This window comes from Chelonoidis abingdonii, chromosome 25, assembly GCF_003597395.2.
Source record: "Chelonoidis abingdonii isolate Lonesome George chromosome 25, CheloAbing_2.0, whole genome shotgun sequence".
NCBI lineage: Eukaryota > Metazoa > Chordata > Testudines > Testudinidae > Chelonoidis > Chelonoidis abingdonii.
The window spans coordinates 20,454,721-20,473,974 of NC_133793.1; the positions used below are offsets into that span (position 1 = coordinate 20,454,721).

Below are 19,254 nucleotides of genomic sequence, written 5' to 3' on the forward strand. Positions count from 1 at the left end.
TTCTTTAACCCAGACATATGCAAAGATTAGAGATGCATACTAAAGTAAATGATCCTTCTGGAAGTGTATGATATATGTATGATGTGCAAAGATGGGTGGACTTCAGGAGGTGCATACATATAAAGATGTGCCTATTGAGCAAGCAGCAGTATGCAAAGTTTGGGAGCAACTGTAGACTGTAAGTGTGGATGTTTTGTGTAGAATCCATATTGGTGTCCAGGCGATTACCTAACTGCACCATTCTGAAGTTGCAGAATGGTGTTTTACATAAGACTCCATATTGGCACTGCCAACTATGCAACTGAAAACAGCACTGTATTTTTGTTGAGTTACCTGCCCACCCATATCTCAAAGTCTTAAAGAAAACTAATCCTCACTGAGGTCTAGTAGCCACATGCAAAATTGGAACTCTGGGTGTTTTTTTACTTGGGGGGGGGGGGGGGGGGGGCTTATGCTCAAGTAATGCAAGTAGTCAAACCTACATTTTTCCACAAAAGTAGTTCTCCTTTAGTATAAGTCCAACTACAAGATGATACAGCAGCTGAGAACAGTGACTTGTCCTGGACTGCTATTCAGCTTGCTACAACACTTGTGGTACCATGGAGCAGCAAATCTGTACTTAGTCAACTTTAAAGTGCAGCAGGCATAACTAAAAGCCTTATGGATAATTTTGCATTGAGTCTGCACAAACTCATTTCTAAGGGCTTGTCTCCACTTACCAGTGGATCGATGCTGCAGCGATCAATCCATCGGGAATCGATTTACTGAGTCTAGTGAAGGCCTGCTAAATCAACTGCCGATTCCTCTCCCGTCAACTCCGGTAATCCACCAGAATGAGAAGCATAAGGTAAGTCGCTGGGAGAAACTCTCATTGACCCAGAGCCATGTAGACACCACAGTAAGGTGACCTCAGGTACGTATTTACGTCGCTGGAGTTGCATAATTTAGGTCAATTTACCCCCACCATGTAGACCTGCCCTAAGTTACTTACTTTAATTCCCCCCACCCCCCTGCCATCACCACCTACTAGACAGCTAATGCCTCACTGGAAGGTTTAAAGACATTACATTGAACATTTTGAAGTTCAGCCATTTAATTTACCAATTAAACAAAAAAGGTTGTTTTTTTTTTAAAAACTGAAATTATATCCTACCCCAGAAGTTTTACTGAAGCACAGTAGAATAGATTTATCCCTCCCTTCCCCGCCCCCCAAAGTTACCTTAAGTCTAAGGCCTGGTCTACACTATGATTTTAGGTCGAATTTAGCAGCGTTACCTCGATTTAAGCCTGGACCCATCCACACGATAAGCCCTTTTTTCCCCCTATTTAAATGGTTCTTTAGATCGATTTCTTTACTCCACCTCTGACAAGGGGATTAGCGCTGAAATCAGTCTTGCCGGGTCGAATTTAGAGTAGCGTGGACGCAATTCGATGGTATTGGCCTCCGGGAGCTATCCCAGAGTGGTCCATTGTGACCGCTCTGGCCAGCGCTCTCAACTCTGATGCACTGGACAGGTAGACAGGAAAAAGCCTGCAAACTTTTGAATCTCATTTCCTGTTTAGCTAGCATGGCAAGGTGCAGTTGAGAGCAGATCTCATCAGCAGAGGTGACCATGACATATTTCCAAGATCGCAAAAGAGATCCAGCATGGACCAAACAGGAGGTTCGAATGGGGAGACAAACCAGTGCTAGCTGAACTCCGTTTCAGTAAACAAAATGCCAAAACATTAGAAAAAGTGTCAAAGGGCATGAAGGACAAAGGCCATAACAGGGATGCACAGCAGTGGCACATGAAAATTAAGGAGCTAAGGCAAGCCTACCACAAAGCCAGAGAGGCAAACGGAAGGTCTGGGGCAGAGTCGCAGACATGCTGCTTCTACACTGAGCTGCATGCTATGCTAGAGGGTGCAGCCACCACTACCCCAACCCTGTGCTTTGACTCTTGTCAATGGAGAATCACGCAACAAGGAAGCGGGTTTTGGGGACAAGGAAGATGATGACAAAGAGACTGAAGATAGCTCACAGCAAGGAAGTGAGAAACCGGTTTCCCCAACAGCCAAGATATGTTTTTCACTCTGCACTTGGAACCAGTACCCCCCAAACCCATCCAAGGCATGCTCCCAGACCCTGTAGGTGGAGATGGGACCTCTGGTGAGTGTACCTTTGTAAATATTACACATGGTTTAAGAGCAAGCATGTTTAATGATTAATCTGCCCTGGCATTCGCGGCCAGTACAGCTACTGCAAAAGTCTGTCAACGTGTATGCAGATGGAGCAGAAATCCCGGTGTTTGCTGGCATTCAGACAACACCTGTTCTCTCTCTCTCTCTGTGTTATCCTCAGGAAAGTGACAGATATCATTCATGGTCACCTGATTAAAATAGGGTGCTTTTATTAAGGGGACATTCAGAAATGCCCGTTCCTGCTCGGCTGTGGCTAAACAGAAATGTTCCCTGCTGCTAGCCACATGGTGGGGGGGGGGGAGGAGGGTGGTGTTTAGCACTGATAGCAGCCATGCGGTGGGGGGAGGAATATAGAAAATCCTTACATAGGGAAAGAGGATGCAAACCCATTTTAAATGGCCAACCCAACAGCCGCTTGGTATGGGAAACAAGGGTGCTGCTGTTTGAAACCATTCCCACATATTATGAAGGTTAAAGAAGCCAAAAGACTGTGGCTTACCATGGCTGCCTGCAAGCCAAATTCTGTTGCCTGGCACAGCGGGAGTGATCTCTCACACCACACCAGCAGGCCCTCAATAGAAGAGGCAAAATGCTACCTTGTAACGAAAGCACATGTGCTGTGTAATGTGAACTGCAAGGTTTAATGGGAAAGAGTGATCCTATTGTTCTCTAAAATGTGCTTTTTTCACTACTAATCTCCCTCCTCCTCTCCTCCCCCAGCTGCAAATGTTTTTCCTTCACAGAGGCTAGTGAAGATTAGAAGGGGGGGGAACGCACTCGGGATGAGATGTTCTCAGAGCTACTGCTGTCCTCCCACACTGACAGAGTTCATCAGAACGTGTGGAGGCAGATGATGTCAGAGTGCAGGAAAGCACAACAGGAACGCGAGAAGAGGTGGCAGGCTGAAAAGGATAGGTGGCATCAGCTTGCTGACAAGGCAAGAGTTGATGTTCCGACTGCTGGAGCATCAAACTGATCTGCTCCAGCGTATGGTTGAGCTGCAGGAAAGGCAGCAGGAGTGTTAGAGCAAAGGTCAACTATTTGCTTATGTTGACCATTTGCTTATCAACTTAGCTGTTACACACACACACGCCCTGTTTTTAGCATGCACTCCTGCCTTCTGCATGCACGTACTCAAGACACTCAGTAAGGGGAGTCAAACAGACGTATCCTGTTTACCCCTAGACCCCTGGGAAGGAATTTAAAAAATGTATAGGTTAGCAGAATCTACTCACGCAAAATTGTTTGTCATTTAGTATAAAAGAAGCCTGCTTTGTGTTCATAAGGTGTGTCTTTCTCTCTGGCATGAGCCAAGAAAAAGCACCCAATCAGCTGATTGATAATAAAGAGTTTGGTACCCGTCTTTCTGCCTTTCGTGCCTCCTTGGTGTAATTGAGTAGCTCCAGAGGGAACGAGCCCATTTGGCTAACAGGAGCACAGACCGCTGCTACAGCCCGTGTGTAACCAACCGCCCTCCTCAACTAGTTCCATAGCCTCCTCACCCAGATGCCCAAGAACATGGGGGGGGGGGGGGGGCGCCCCCCTCCGGCCACTCCACCTCAGAGGATTGCCTAAGCACCAGAAGGCTGGCCTTCAATAAGTTTTAAAGATTTTAAGTTATAAAGTGAGGTGTGGCCTTGTCCTTCCCTTCTCCCCCACTCCACCCGGCACTTCCCTGCGCCCCCACCCCTCCCGGGCTACCTTGGCAGTTAACCCCCTATTTGTGTGATGAATTAATAAAGAATGCATTAATGTGAAGTAACAATGACTTTATTGCCTCTGCAAGTGGTGATTGAAGGGGAGACTGTTTAGCTTAGAGGGAAGTAGAGTGAACCAAGGGGAGAGGGTCATCAAGGAGAAACAAACAGAACTTTCACATCATAGCCTGGCCAGTCATGAAACTAGTTTTCAAAGCTTCTCTGATGCACAACACGTCCTGCTGTGCTCTTCTAACCGCCCTGGAGTCTGGCTGCACATAATCAGCGGGTAGGCGACTTGCCTCAACCTCCCACCCCGCCATAAACGTCTCTCCCTTACTCTCACAGATATTGAGGAGCACACAGTAAGCTGTAATAACGGGAATATTGCTTTCGCTGAGGTCTATCCAAGTCAGTAAACTGCACCAGCGCACTTTTAAATGTGTGAATGCACTTTCTACCACCATTCTGCACTTGTTCAGCCTATAGTTGAACTGCTCTTGACTACTGTCCAGGCTGCCTGTGTATGGCTTCATGAGACATAGCATTAAGCGGTAGGCTGGGTCCCCAAGGATAACAATAGGCAGTTCAACATCCCCAACGGTTATTTTCTGGTCTGGGAAGAAAGTCCCTTCCTGCAGCTTTTGAAACAGACCAGAGTTCCTGAAGATGTGAGCATCATGTACCTTTCCTGGCCATCCCATGTTGATGCTGGTGAAACATCCCTTGTGATCCACCAGTGCTTGCAGCACCATTGAAAAGTACCTCTTGTGGTTTATGTACTCACTGGCTTGGCGCTCTGGTGCCAAGATAGGGATATGGGTTCCGTCAATTGCACCACCACAATTAGGGAATCTCATTGCAGCAAAGCCATTGATTATGACCTGCACATGTCTCAGAGTCACTATCCTTGATATCAGCAGATCTTTTATTGCGTGGGCTACTTGCATCACAGCAGCCCCAGAGTAGATCTGTCCACTCCAAATTGATGTCCAACTGACTGGTAGCTGTCTGGCATTGCAAGCTTCCACAGGGCTATCACCACTCGCTTCTCAACTGTGAGGGCTGCTCTCATCTTGGTATTCTGGCACTTCAGGTCAGGGGAAAGCAAGTCACAAAGTTCCATGAAAGTGCCCTTATGCATGCGAAAGTTTCGCAGCCACTAGGAATCGTCCCACACCTGCAACACTATGTGGTCCCACCAGTCTGTGCTTGATTTCCAAGCCCAGAATCAGCATTCCACAGCATGAACCTGCCCCATTAACACCATAATGTGCACACTGCTGGGACCCATCCTTTGCAAGAAGTCTATATCCATGTCTATGTCCTCATCATTCTTGGCATTGCGCTGCTGTCGCCTCCTGGCCTAGTTTTGCTTTGCCAGGTTCTGGTTCTGCATATACTCTAGGATACTGTGTGTGGTGTTTAAAGTGCTCATAATTGCCTCGGTGACCAGAGTGGGCTCCATGATCCAGTGCTATGGCGTCTGGGCTGAAGAAAGGAACGAAACGACTGTCTGCTCTGATGGGAAGGAGGGGCAACTGACAACAAGGCTTACGGGGAATTACAGTCCACAAAGGGAGTGGCTTTGCATCAAGGAGAAACACAAACAACTGTCACACACAGAATGGCCCCCTCAGGTTTAGCAAGCCATTGATTTCATGGAGGGAGGGAGGGAACAAATGAATACAAAACAAATCGGGTCTATTTCTTGTTTTGATCCACTTCATCTACCTTTTAGATCTTTAGGGCGGAGCAGATGGTGCAGTTTGACGGCTAGCCATCATCCTCTCCTGGCTGCTCACCAGAAGATGGTGCAGTAGGACTACTAGTCATTGTCATCTCCTGGGTGCTTGGCAGAAGATGGGAATTACCAGGCTGAGTCACTCCCATGTCTGCCCAGGCACCCCGACTGACCTCATCGAGGTCGGTTAAAAAAGCACCCAGGAATACAACGATGACAGCTACCAGTTGTAACGCTCTGTCTGCTGCCAAAAGGCAATGAGCTGCTGCTGTGTAGCAATGCAGTCCCACATCTGCCAGCACTCAGGAGACATACGGTGATGGCGAGCTGAGCAGGTTCCAGGCTTGCTGTGGTATGGCGTCTCCTCAGGTAACCCAGGAAAAAGGGCATAAAAGGATTGTCTGCCATTGCTTTCACGGAGGGGGGGCCTGACAACATTTACCCAGAACCACCCACGATACTGTTTTTGCCCCCATCAGGCATTGGGATCTCAACCCAGAATCCCAATGGGCAGCGGAGACTGCGGGAACTGTGGGATAGCTACTCACAGTGCAACGCTCCGGAAGTCGACGCTAGCCTTGGTACTGTGGACACAGTCTGCCGACTTAATGCATTTAAAGCATTTTGTGTGGGGACACACAAGCAACTGCATAAAAAACTTAGTGTAGACATACCCTTAGATCATAGAAAGTTTAAACCCAAAAGAAGAATTTAAGGAAGATGTGAGGGAATGCAAGGGTTTATAATGGAAGTTGACCTGTGAACGGAATTACGGAAGAACCTCACTAGCTCACACTACTGACTAGCAATCCAGAAGAAAGTTTTGCAAGTTCTACACACCAAAAAGACTAACCGCAATGCATCAGTTTACCTTAAGCCCATGGTTTTCAACCTTGGTCTGCAGACCCTGAGGGGCCCGCAGACTACGTCCAAGACTTCCACAGCGGTCCACACCTTCAACTGAAATGCAGGGGGTCCACAAAATTTAAAAAAAAAAAAAAAAAGGGTTGAAAACCACTGCCTTAAGCAATATTTGTGATACAAGTGAGAAGTTATTTATGACAGTAAAAGTAGTGAACAAGCTACAGGACTAAATTTTTGCTATGAAGTTACTGCCTTCACGCAAATTAAGAGCTTTGCAGATTACCAAGGTCCAAAGTCTAACGTCTAGTACAGTAAATACAATTGTTACAATGAGTATTTAACACATCCACCCCTCCAAAGCAGCTCTTCTCAACTTTTCCCATCAAATGACCTCATGATCTGGGAAAGCATAGGGACACCTCCCCCATATCTAGAGGGAGGTCATTACAACCCCAGGTTGAGAGGCTGTGTTCAAGAGTATCTATATGCCCGGTCATCATGGTATGAATGCCTAAGACTATAACTTCAATGCAGAACTAACTCATATTACATTATCTACATCTGAGTCAACTCCCTCTCAAGGTAGCCTAACAACACTCCAGTTGCAGAGAATGATTCTGAGGGCTTGTCTACACTTAAAATGCTGCAAATGCACCACTGGAGGGCTTCAGTTAAGATGCTACCTATGCCAATAGAAGGGTTTCTACCAGTGACCTTGCACTGGGGTTTAGGTCAGTTTAACTGCATTGCTAAGGGGGATGGATTTTCTCACACCTCTGAGCGACACAGTTATACCGACCTAAATCTCTAGAGTGTGTGTGTGTGAGTTATATAAATAAAATCAGGCTTCAGTAATTGTACTAGCAGCTGACAAATTGTGCTCCCCCACACACACACACACATACACTCCACAAATGGGTCAGCCAACTCAAGTTACAAACAGGACCACACTCAAGTTAAAGGTTTGGGTGTGGATGGACTCAAGTTAGGGACAATACTTGAGTTATCACTCAAATTAATTCTACAGTGAAGACATGCCCTAACATCCATGAATTTATCTTCCAAAAGGGCACTTCAGCTCTCTATCTGTAAAACAGAGATAAAATCATTTATCTACCACACAGTGATACTGCCAGAATAAATCCATTTGTTTTTGATGTGAATCACAGTAATACTTGTCAAGTATCAGAAGGGTAGCCGTGCTAGTCTGGATCTGTAAAAGCAGCAAAGAGTCCTGTAGCACCTTACAGACTAACAGACATATTGGAGCATGAGCTTTTGTGGGTGAATACCCACTCTGTCGGATGCATGTAGTGGAAATGCACCTGACAAAGTGGGTATTCATCCACGAAAGCTCATGCTCCAATATGTCTGTTAGTCTGCAAGGTAATACTTGTGTGCAGACACTTGAGTAGGGATGTTAAATACTCTTAGGAAACATGGCTTTTAGAATAAAAAGGTTAGGTAGAATTCTGCTAGTCTGCAAACCCTATAATTTACACAGAAAAGCCAGTCACTTCACAGAAAGGATTTTAAAAAGCACTGTAGTTACAAATTACAGAAGCTTTTTTATTCCTTAAAAATACACTGTATATGACACTAGTAATTGTTCTGTAATACATCATAAATAGGACTCCAAAGCATTTGTGGCCCTCAAGCTGATGAAATCTTCTTGCTCAGTACTGGGAGAGATGACAAAAAAAGATAAAGAAAAAAGTCTAATCAACTTACTCTAAATAACCCTATGTGGAACCACAGGTCAAGTAGGGTAACTGGTTACATTTCACAGAGTAATGGATAACAAAGCCACTAAAATACAGTAACTAAATCCACTTTAAAAACATGTATTTTTTAATCAATATGTTAGTGAACAGAAGTTCAGTAAGGTTTACAAAAGAAAATGCAAATTTATAGTAATCAGGTCCTAGAGAATTTTATCTTTTGCATACTAAACAAGATTTACCATCTGAAACGAAGTAGATAAATGGTAATGAATTATTTTACATAGGTTTAATGCAAAATTTAGCTTACTAAAACCCAAATACTTCCTACGGATGGTTTTGCAGAGAACAGGTGTGTCATCATCATGGCAATACAGATAAATCAGCATTTAGTCAAAATATTTCCTAACCAATCCATGCACACGTGGTAGTGGAGCTAAAGGGTCTCATGCGGCCAGCAGCCATGAGGCTTTGCCTCCAGGCACCTTCCCTGAGCTGCTATATAGTGGTACAGGCTGAAGAGGGAGGGAGCTGCGCTTTACACACAGGAGATGTAATGCAATGGGACGGCGTTAAGCCTAACACGGAGCAGGAACCAGCACCTGCCTCTCGTCACCTACATACAAACACCAATCCACGTGGTCGAGCGGAGCGGAGGTGGTCAGTCTCCCGCTACCCCCGTCCCTAGGCCCGACCCGTACGCAAAGCGGACCTCCCCCCTGCACTCACCGCAGGGAACCAGCCACCCAGCAGCCACGGTGGGCCTCTCGGCCCGCGCACTACAGACCGGGTAGCGACAGCCTACGCCCCATGCGCCCCTGGCCGCCTCGGCAGCCCCACTCCCCGACGGCCCCACCATCCCAAGCCAGGTGCCCAGCAGCGCCTCTGCGAGCGCGGCCTACAGCCCCCGTCTTCCACAAGGCCCCGGGCGCGCCGGGCCTCGCTAGAGCCTGTGGCTATCCCCCGTCTGCGCAGGCCCGGCTGGGGACTCTCCGCCACGGAGCGCGGCAGCCCGGCTCTTCTCCGCCCCCGCCCGGAGCGGCGCAGCGACACTCACCGGAGCGCGGCCTGCACGGCGCGGCTGAGGCCTAAGCAGCGACTGCAAATGGCGCGCGCGCACTTCCTCTCTCCTCATGGACGGCGGCGCGACCCCGGCAACACGCGGGGTTTCCCGGAACTGCTTCCAGGGATCCCTGTATTAACCAATCAGCATGTTGGGCGTCAGACGAGCACCATGCGAAACCTATTAGAGCTGGGAGGCGAGACACCCTTATTTCCCCTGGCCAATTAGAGAAGACAGCGAGACCACCCGCGCAACGACGAAGGCCGGCGCACAAGCAGGGGCAGGGATCAGGGTTTTGAAGAGGCAGCTGCCTTCCTCGCGCCACCTGGCTAAACAAAGGGAGGGTGAGACGGGCCCCGCCCTTTACTACCGAGAGGCCCCCCAGAGCTGGGCGGGGCTGCCTGCTGGCGGGACAGAGGCTGTCCACCCTCCAGGTCTCTACCCCCACCCTGGGCAGGTTGCTGTCTCTCTCTGTCGCCTGCCGCAGCCCGCAGCCAGCACCCGAACTCCATCCCGGTTCCCTGCGCTCAATGCAGCCCTAAGTATTAGCTATGCCAGGGGTAGGCAACACACAAGCTGGTTTTCAGTGGCACTCACGCTGCCCGGGTCCTGGCCACCAGTCCGGGGGGCTCTGCATTTTAATTTAATTTTAAAAGAAGCTTCTTAAACATTTTAAAAACGTTATTTGCTTTACATACAACAGTAGTTTGGTTATGTATTATAGACTTATAGAAAGAGACCTTCTAAAAATGTTTAAATAGATTATTGGCACGTGAAACCTTAAATTAGAGTGAATAAACGAAAACTCGGCACACCACTTCTGAAAGTATCAGAGGGGTAGCCATGTTAGTGTGGATCTGTAAAAGCGACAAAGAGTCCTGTGGCACCTTATAGACTAACAGACATATTGGAGCGTGAGCTTTCCTGGGTGAATACCCACTTCATCGAATGCATGTTCATCTGATGAAGTAGGTATTTACCTACGAAAGCTCATGCTCCAATACGTCTGTTAGTCTATAAGGTGCCACAGGACTCTTTGTCACTTCCGAAAGGTTGCCAACCCCTGATCTATACCATCCCTGACAGGTGTTTGTCCAGCAATCAAAGAGTCCTGTGGCCATGAGTGGCAGGTTTGTAGATATTTTGGTGATGCCCAGAACCCACCGTCCCCCCACATCTGCCCCCCCTCCAACCTGCCTAAGGCTCTGGGAGGGAGTTTGTGTCGGGGGAGAAAGTCTGGGGTGCAGATGCTGGCCTGGGGATTAGGGTGCAGGATACAGGCTCTGGGATGGAGTTTGGGTGGGGAGGGAGCCTGGGGGTGCAGGCTCTGGGATGGAGTTTGAGTGCTAGGTGCAGGCTCTGGGCTGGGGCAGGGGATGGATGTGCAGGAGATAGTGAGGGGTGCAGGCTCTGGGATGGAGTTTGGGTGTAGGTTCTGGGGTGAGGGTGTAGAAGGGGGTGAGGGGTGCAGGCTCTGGAAGGGTAGCCTGCCCTGCCATTAGTGGATTGGTGGCACTAGGACCCTGGGACAGCACACAGCAGTTGATGCCGGCAGCAGGTGTAGTGTAGGATACCACTCCATCTAGGACTGTGCTACACCAGCAGCACAAGCAGGCATGGGAAAGGTGCTCACTGATTTCTTTCAGGCAGGGATGCAGTGGGGCAGGGGGGGAGATGTGCGGGGAGAGGGGTGGCAGAACTGTCACACCATAGCCTGACCAGTCATGAAACTGGTTTTCAAAGCTGCTCCAATGCACAGTACACCCTGCTGTGCTCTTCTAACTGCCCTAGTGTCTGGCTGCGTGTAATCAGCAGGCAGGTGATTTGCCTCAACCTCCCACGCCACCTCCAGCTGGCATGATATTCCACGCAGGACTGAATCTCTGTTAGACGAAACTTGAAGAGAATGACCTGGAGTCATTCCCATTTTTGTCCAGGCTGGCCAGGAGCACCCACTGGATGACGACAACGGCTAGCAGTCATATTGCACTGTCTGCTGTCTGCAAGGCAAGGCAAGGGGATGCTGCTGTGTAGCACTGCAGTACCACATCTGCCAGCAATACCCAGGAGACATACGGTGACAGTGAGCTGAGCGGGCTCCATGCTTGTCGTGGTATGTCGTCTGCACGGGTAATCCAGGAGAAAAGGCGAGAAACAATTTTTTGCTATTGCTTTTGTGGAGGGAGGGGGGCCTGACAACATTTACCCAGAAGCACCCACAACACTGTTTTTGCCCCATCAAGCATTGGGATCTCAACCCAGAATTCCAATGGGCGGCGGAGACTGTGAAAACTGTAGGATAGCTACCACAGTGCAACGCTCTGAAAGTCTACACTAGCCTAGGTACTGTGGACACACACCGCCGACTTAGTGCGCTTAGTGGGGACACACACAATCGACTGTATCAAATCGATTTCTAAAAAATCGACCTAATTTCATAGTGTAGACATACCCTGAGAAGCAGTAGCTGTGTCAATAGGCGAAACCCTCCCATTGACATAGCACTATCTACATGGGGTGTTAGGTCTGTGTAACTACGTCGCTCAGGGGTGTGGATTTTCCACACCCCTGAACAATGTAGTTATATACGTTTGTGAGAAGACCAGGGCTAAGAGTTTGATATTAAAAAAATGTAAATCTGAAGCCCTGTTTGAGTTGACCATGGTGTACTTTTAATATAAATATCCATGTGTTTTTCAAATACATAGTCAATGAATAAGTTTTTATAACAGTCTCAACTCATATTGATAATTTGTATTGGCATAACTATAGGCCGCCTGTTTCTCTATATCTTTCATGGCTGTGACTCAGACCTGAAAGCTGTCTCCTTATAGACATCACAGTGGGGGGACTATCAAATAATTAAAGATTATATAATGAATACAAAGGGTGCAGATTTAGGATTGGATGGGCAACCTTAATTCTAGGATTTTTAACAATTGAGTACTTGACTTTTGCAGTTTTTAAAAGTCCTTAATATAATTGTATATGTAACTTTCTAGGTTTTTCTTCTTTTTTTAAAAAAAAACACATTTTTTCACGTGCAACTGTAACAACTTCTCACATAGGTCAACGGTAGGATTACGCCTTTACCACTATAGCACAAGCCTCTACTGCTTGAGCTAAATGACTCATTACATTAGCTTGCAGAAGCAGTGGCTGTTATCCTCTTTAACCAGTCATTAGAGGGGATGCAAAATGAAAATGTAACTGTGTGTGGGTTACACAATTACTCAAACAGTGGGTTTTGTAAGCAAGCAAAGACCTATTTTACAGGCAGGATACACAGCATAGTTTTTGCAGGTTCTTTTTGAGAAGCAGTGTAAGTAAAATAGCTGAGACTTTGGCTTGTCATATTAGAGACCTACATTCTATTCTCAGGTAGGAGACATTACCTTATGCAGCATCTGTCTGTAAAATGCTTACTTCCGTTCTAGGGAAAGTCTTGGGCCTTACAGAACTGTTTTGAAGTGCAGAGAGTTATTGTAAGTTATTTGGGGATAGGGAACATCATTGTGTGTGTTTGAACAGAGCATGGAACAGCGGGGTCCTAATTCAGGACCAAGGCTGTTTGGTGCTACCACAGTGCAATAATACCAGTCAATAGAAAGTGTGACTTTAATTTATGGCATTCTGGTGCCCAGCCTAGTGCACCTTCCCTTAATCAAAAAGGTATTTTGATGAGCAACAGTCGGAGGCAAGGTCATTTTGTGTGTGTCCTGTTGATAGAAAACATCGTTCCATTAAGGAAGACTTATTCAGGGCTGATGGCCCTGCATTGGTTTGTCATAGCTTCTCATTTAAAGTCTCTCCACTAGGTGTCAAACCTCTGCTACAAAGTGGATGCTCTAATCCACAGTAAAGGTTATAATTATAAGTGGTGTTCATAAAACAAAGTGGAATTCACAAATTGATCTAGACTGTCACAGTATGCTTCTCAGGGAAGCCACAGAAGATGCATAAGCCTAGTTGGAATGGGCTCTAACCTGCAAGGGTGGAAGTAGTCTAATGCATAGCATGATCTAATGCAGTGATTCTCAACAGGGGGTCCGCAAACGCTTTCGGGGTGGGGGAGGGGCTGCGGTTAAAACCCAGAGCCTCAGCCCCAACGCCTCCTGCAGGGCTGAAGTCCCGATCTCAGGCAACCCTGCAGGCCTGACACTGGGAGCAGTGGGGATGAACCCCCAAGCCCCAGTGTTCCCCATGGGGCAGAAGCCCTGCGCCCATGTTGCCCCTCCCCAGAAACTACACTGCAAGAGCAGGGAAGTCCCGAGGCAGCTCCACACACACCCCTCCACTTACTTCTCTCCCCACCCCCTTCCAGGTTGGAGGTGGGAAGCCAGAGCTGGCCAGTCCAGGACAGCTGCTGCTGTGGCTGGTGCCATGGAGCAGGCAGCCATGGCATTCTCTTATCTCCTGCTGCTGCTGGTGCAGAGGATTGAAGCTGCTCCTCAGCTCCCAGTCCCCTTTGTTCAGGCAGCCAGTAAGAGCCACTGGGTTGGGGGACCTGGTTCCATGGCTGGCTGAGCCCTTGGGGAACAGGGACTGCAGGGGAGCCCTCCCGGCACACAGCCCCTAGCTACGCCGCTCCCTGTACCCCGAGCTACCCCCTTGCCCGCACACAGCCCCTACCTACCCCCTCCCTGCACCGAGATGCCCCCTCCCTGCACCCTGAGCTACCCCCATACCCGCACACAGCGCCTAGCTGTCCCCCTCCCTGCATCGAGCTAACCCCTCCCTGCATCGAGCGACCCCCTCCCTGCACCCTGAGCTACCCCTCTGCGTGCACACAGTCCCTCGGTACCCCTTCCCTGTACCCTGAGCTAGCCTCCTGCCTGCACACAGCCCTTATGTACCCCTCTCCCTGCACCATGAGCTGTTTTCAAACTTTTTGAGCTGAGCTTCCTACTTCTGAGTTATAATTTTTGTCATCTGTCCCCCACCCACACAGGCTGGGTGGCCTGCTGAGGTGGGTCAGGGGTTGGAGGTGAAGCTCCCTCGACAGATCCCACCATGCGGAGCTGGCTCAAGCCCCGCTGCCCCTGGCCAGCCAATGTTCCCTCTAATTTTTTCCATCTGTGTGCAGAATGAATTTTGTTATGTGCAGCACCAATATTGAGGTAATGTGTGGATATGTGCCACCAGTACAAAAAAAACCCCTATATATATATATTTATTTTTTAAAGTTCATAGGTATGGAAGAAGAAAGAATATTAAAACAAGGGATAATGAATAAGGTGCAGTGCTTAAGCTGTTTATTTAATATGAAATCAAATAAAAAGAAAATTAACATTGCCCTTGAAGTACATGTATTTTATCATCCTTTCTAACAACTTAAGCTAGTAAACACGCCAAAATGTGACATACTGAAAACACCTATATAAATAAAACAAAGCCATGATCATTAAGTGAAAGCATAAAAAATATGCACTAGAGGCCCAATTTAATACCTATCCTACCGCAGACCACTAAATTTTCAGGGAAATCTGCTCTTGCAAAATGAAGGAACTGCCAAAACACTAGCATGCTACAGACTTTTGCAGTTCACAAAGCTATCCCTCTTGCATGCATATTACCTCCACACGACTTTAAGATGCTAAACAAATCTATGACTCACTTTGGAAATAGTCATGCTCTTGTTGCAAATATTAATACAATATTTTCTGGTACTGGAAAGGAGAGTAAAAGGCATTCACTCAGGCTTACAAAATTTCTATGGGATGTCAATTCTTAATTTGATTAATACTTCACACACATAGAACAGTAAAAATAACACAGAAAGCAAACAAAACCACAAACACATGCCAACACTGAAAATATGAAGGGAAGTAAAATATCAAGCGGTTGTTTATGTGTATTTTAAATTAGTGTTTAGGATACATGTTGTGCAAGTACAATAGAGCCCTGTAGAAACAGGCAAAGTTAAAGTTCTAGTTTCACGTTGTGTGTGTCACCAACTTAAAAACTCAGTGTAGACTCATAATGTTTTTACAAGCCCCTTAAGTAAATGGAGCACATTGGCACATGGCTTTAGAGTTTTCAGACAGATCCCTGCTTTAAAGAGCTTGCAGGTAAAGTCTTCATCCTACAAAACACCTAGCACCAAAGCTAGTGCTTGCTACATAAGAGTCAATGGGAGTACTCTGAAGAGCCAGAGCTATAGCAGATAGCAAAGATCTGGCCTTAATGGTTTCCAGTACCTCTCCCCAAACAAATTCTAAACTTTAATGGAGATTACTTGTCTGCAATCCAGAAAAGTGATTTCCATGAAGTTTTAGAATTTGTTTGGGGAGAGGGCCAGACAAGAGTTTGGCCCTAACTCCTGCACAGCAAAGTGCTAGAAGCCCTTGGAAATATTTGAAAGCTGTGCTGTGCCCCTGTGAACACCAGTGAAGATCAAGTACCCCCATTAGCAGTGGGAGAGGTAGTTTGTCTGGGTCATAGGTGCCGACTCCGTGGGTGCTCCAGGGCTGGAGCTCCATGGGTGCTACCCCGCCGCCCCAGCTCTGCCTCCTCCCCTGAGTGTGCTGCCAAGTCCTGCTTCTCCTTCCTCCCTCCCTGTGCATGTGCTGCAAAACCACTGTTTTGTGCAGCAAGCAGTGGGTGGGATGGGGAGAAGGAACGCGGTGCGCTTGGGGAAGAGGAAGGGCCAGGGCAGGGATTTGGGGAGGGGTCCAATAGGGGCAGGTAGGGGGCGAAGTGAGTTGGGGAGGGGGCAAGCACCCATCAGCACCAAGGAAAGTTGGCACCTGTGGTCTGGGAGACACTCACCGTCCTCTAAATGACCAGGTAGTATCAGTGGCAAAAAAAACCCCAACCTAATCTGTGGCAAAAAAACAAAAATAAAAAAACAGAACCACACCTCACCACCTTCTTCCACCTTCAGCTGCTAAAATCCTCTAGCCCTTCTTCTTTGGAGATCTAGCCCCAATAATCCATGTGTTTGTCACCTTCAGACTTGATTACCGTCACTGTACATGCAGCTAAACATTTGAGCAACGGAGAAACCAGCTTGTGCAGAATACAACTGCCAGCCACCATGAACTTACTACTGTGTTCTCCACTGGCTCCCAGAGACATCTCTCCCCACCTTCCGCAGCCCAGCCAGGGCTAGGAGAGAAGAGGTAAGCTGGCCAGCAGAGGGGGTCAGCCGAGCTCCCCAGCGACTGGAGCCCTTCACGCACCAAAATCCCCCCTCCTCCCGTCCATTACCCCTCTCAGTACCTTCAATTCTCCCACACCACCAGCTTACATGTGGGTCCTTATCTGCGTGGCTCCACTGATTGGGTGTGCAGCCCTTGCTGCTTTCTTGTGCAGCCGCTCAGGCGCACACCTTAGAGGGAATGCAGCTGTCCACCCAAAACAGAAGTCAAACTATAGCTGTGCCTGAGCCCCCTCTCCCCTCAGCCGAGAGTCCTTAGTCCTCCTCTCCCCCGCTGCACCCTGGAGTTTTTATAGCATGTTGTGGGGGAACTCGGAAAGAAAAAGGTTCAGAAACCCTGATTAATTAATTAATGCAATTAAGTCCATATGGATAGTCTTTGGGTAGGATAGAATATTGGTTGACCTTTCACCCTTCCTGCGTATGCTACAAGTAGTCTAGGAAAGCTTCTGAATGGCTTTATTCTGTCCAGCTGAAATGAAAGCGCCCTGGTGTGCAGTTTGGCTTCTCCCATTTGAAGTGGGGCTTGGGAAAGAAAACTTGCAGGTTAATCAAATGAAAATCTGAAAAAATCTCAGGTAAGAATTTAGGAAGAGGTTTAAGGGTCACCTTGTCCTTAAGGAACACTATGTAAAGTGGACCGACCATAAGTGCTGAATTTTTCCTACCCTTTGGGCTGATGCTATTATTACAGGACATTTTTATAGATAGATGATACAGTGAATATGTTGGTAGGGGGTCAAAAAGAAGACCCATTCATCTGACTAAAACTATATTAAGATCCCAGGAAGGAGTGGGTTCCTGGATTATATTGCACCTTTATTGGGCAATATAGCCCAGAGTGCTGTAAGGATAGCTAACACAGACCCTGATTCCTGTAATTCTAAGGGAAACAGGTGGTATTGTGCTTCCACCTCATCCATTTCATTGCACACTAATATTCTGAACTTCAGCAGAGCAGCTTCTTTTGTTGATAGGTAACCAGCCAGCATCCACATTGGCTAATGTAGTGTTGCTGGATCCAGATATAGGACCTTCCGTTTGTTCTGGGAGATCACATCAGGAAGGATGGGTAACATTAGCGTAGTCTGACTTGACAGGTTCCTGGAGTCTGAATATCAGAGTTTTTTGGGCCAATCTGGTGCTAACATGATCATTACTACTGAGTCCTGTCTGGGATTCCCCAGGATCCTCAATATTAGTAGCATCAGTAGTTTAGGTGTACTGTACATGATCCCTGGGGTCCACAAGATGAGTAAAGTGGATGTCAGAGGGCCTGGGCTCAGAGCTCTCCTCCCAACCTCCCACCAAGAGGGCTTTTGGTACTTCTATTCACCACACACTGGAACAAGGTCTACTATCAGATAACCTCTAACCTCACTTGAGGAAGATGCTCTGCAAGATGAAGTCCTTGACAATCCATTTGTTGTTGCTTGTAAATTGCCTGCTGAACAGCTCCACTAGGACATTCAGTAAGCCTGGTAGATGCAGAGCTACTGATGTGATTTAATGACAAACATGGTGTAGCAGGTTCCCCCAGGGTGCTGCCTGGAACTGGGGTACCACTGAACCCCCTGATCCACCAGCCTGCGCTCCATCTCACACTGTACTGCTGTGACATGCTACAAAGCCCTCCAGCTTGCACTTTTACCAGAATGCATACAGGTAGGGACACACCCAGCTGCAGTTACAAGCAGGCTCTCTAGCCAACCCCTGCATGGGAAGGCTACTCCCAGCTCCTCAGGCATGGACCCCCTCTGGAGTATAAACCAAAAATTATGCAGTCTTGTGCTGCACAGGGAACTGCAGAGCATAAGCTCATAAAATTTGCCCCCTCTCTCAGTGTGGAGAGCCTTTTGCCCCTGAGTTATGATTCCCACACACTTCAGTCCAACTCACTGGTTTAGATAAAGCAAAAACAAGTTTATCAATTACAACATATAGATTTTAAGTGATTATAAGTGATAGCAAATAGATCAAAGCAGATTACCTAGCAAATAAACAAAAACTCAAACTAAGCTTAATATAATAAATAGATTGGCTATGAATAGCAGATTATCACCCTAAAAGATGATACCAGCAGGCTTCAGATTCTTAAGGGGCAAGCTGCACTGGCTTTACAGCTTGGAATCCCCAGGTATTTCATTCACAGGCTAAAAATCCCTACATCCAAAACCTCTCTCTTTAAAGCAGAGCAGAGCGGACAGGGAGCTGCAGACAGGGGAGTTTGAGAGGGAGTTTGACAGAAGGAGGCGTACGATAGTTAGGAAGACCCGCAACACATGTCCCAGCACTGCTTCTGTCTCCTCCACCTGTGCCTGTAGCCAGACAGAGTATCAGAGCATGGATGCTTCTACCCAGATACTGGTGTGGTTTTGCAGAGACTGTAACTTGCAATTTCCACTTACTGATATCCAGGCTGGGGAGGGGGGCATCCAATGTGAAAGGTGCCTATTGGTGGAATCTCTCAGGCAGCAGGTGGGAGAGCTACAGGAGGAGGTGGCTAGGTTGAGGAGCATTTGTATCCACGAGCAATTCCTGGACAGTGTCCATGTGGAGACAGCTGAGGCAGCTGTCCCAGTTCACAGGACTGCTGACACACCACTGGTGGAGGAGGAGATGGCTCAGGGTGAACACTGGCAGCTGGTTACTCCTGGCAGCGGGCAGTGCTCCACCCCTGCTGCGAACCCTCCTGCCGTGGTAATAGGTAACTGTTATGCTCTTCTTGATACAGAAGAGAAGGAATCACCCCCTACAGTAAAGGAGGAGAAGCCTCGTACCCCTAAGGCTGGGAGGTCTGCTGCCACCACTGAAAATAG

General features: G+C 47.6%; 1 protein-coding gene and 1 pseudogene across 6 annotated transcripts in view; one reads left to right on the forward strand and one right to left on the reverse strand.

Annotated features, from left to right (window-relative positions):
* Positions 1-19,254, reverse strand: part of HNRNPR (heterogeneous nuclear ribonucleoprotein R) — a 667,870-nt gene that overhangs the window by 54,038 nt on the left and 594,578 nt on the right. Inside the window, exon 1 of one of the 6 annotated variants that reach the window (XM_032792029.2) lies at positions 9,268-9,373. The exons of 3 other annotated variants lie outside the window; for them this stretch is intronic. In XM_032792029.2, coding sequence (XP_032647920.1) covers positions 9,268-9,345 — 78 coding nt within the window. In that variant the 5' untranslated portion in view covers positions 9,346-9,373. Of the gene's footprint in view, positions 1-9,267; positions 9,374-19,254 lie in introns of those variants that run through there. 2 more of the 6 variants (XM_032792028.2, XM_075060788.1) reach the window with 2 other exon arrangements.
* On the forward strand, positions 1,614-3,160 carry LOC142045951 (uncharacterized; annotated as a pseudogene).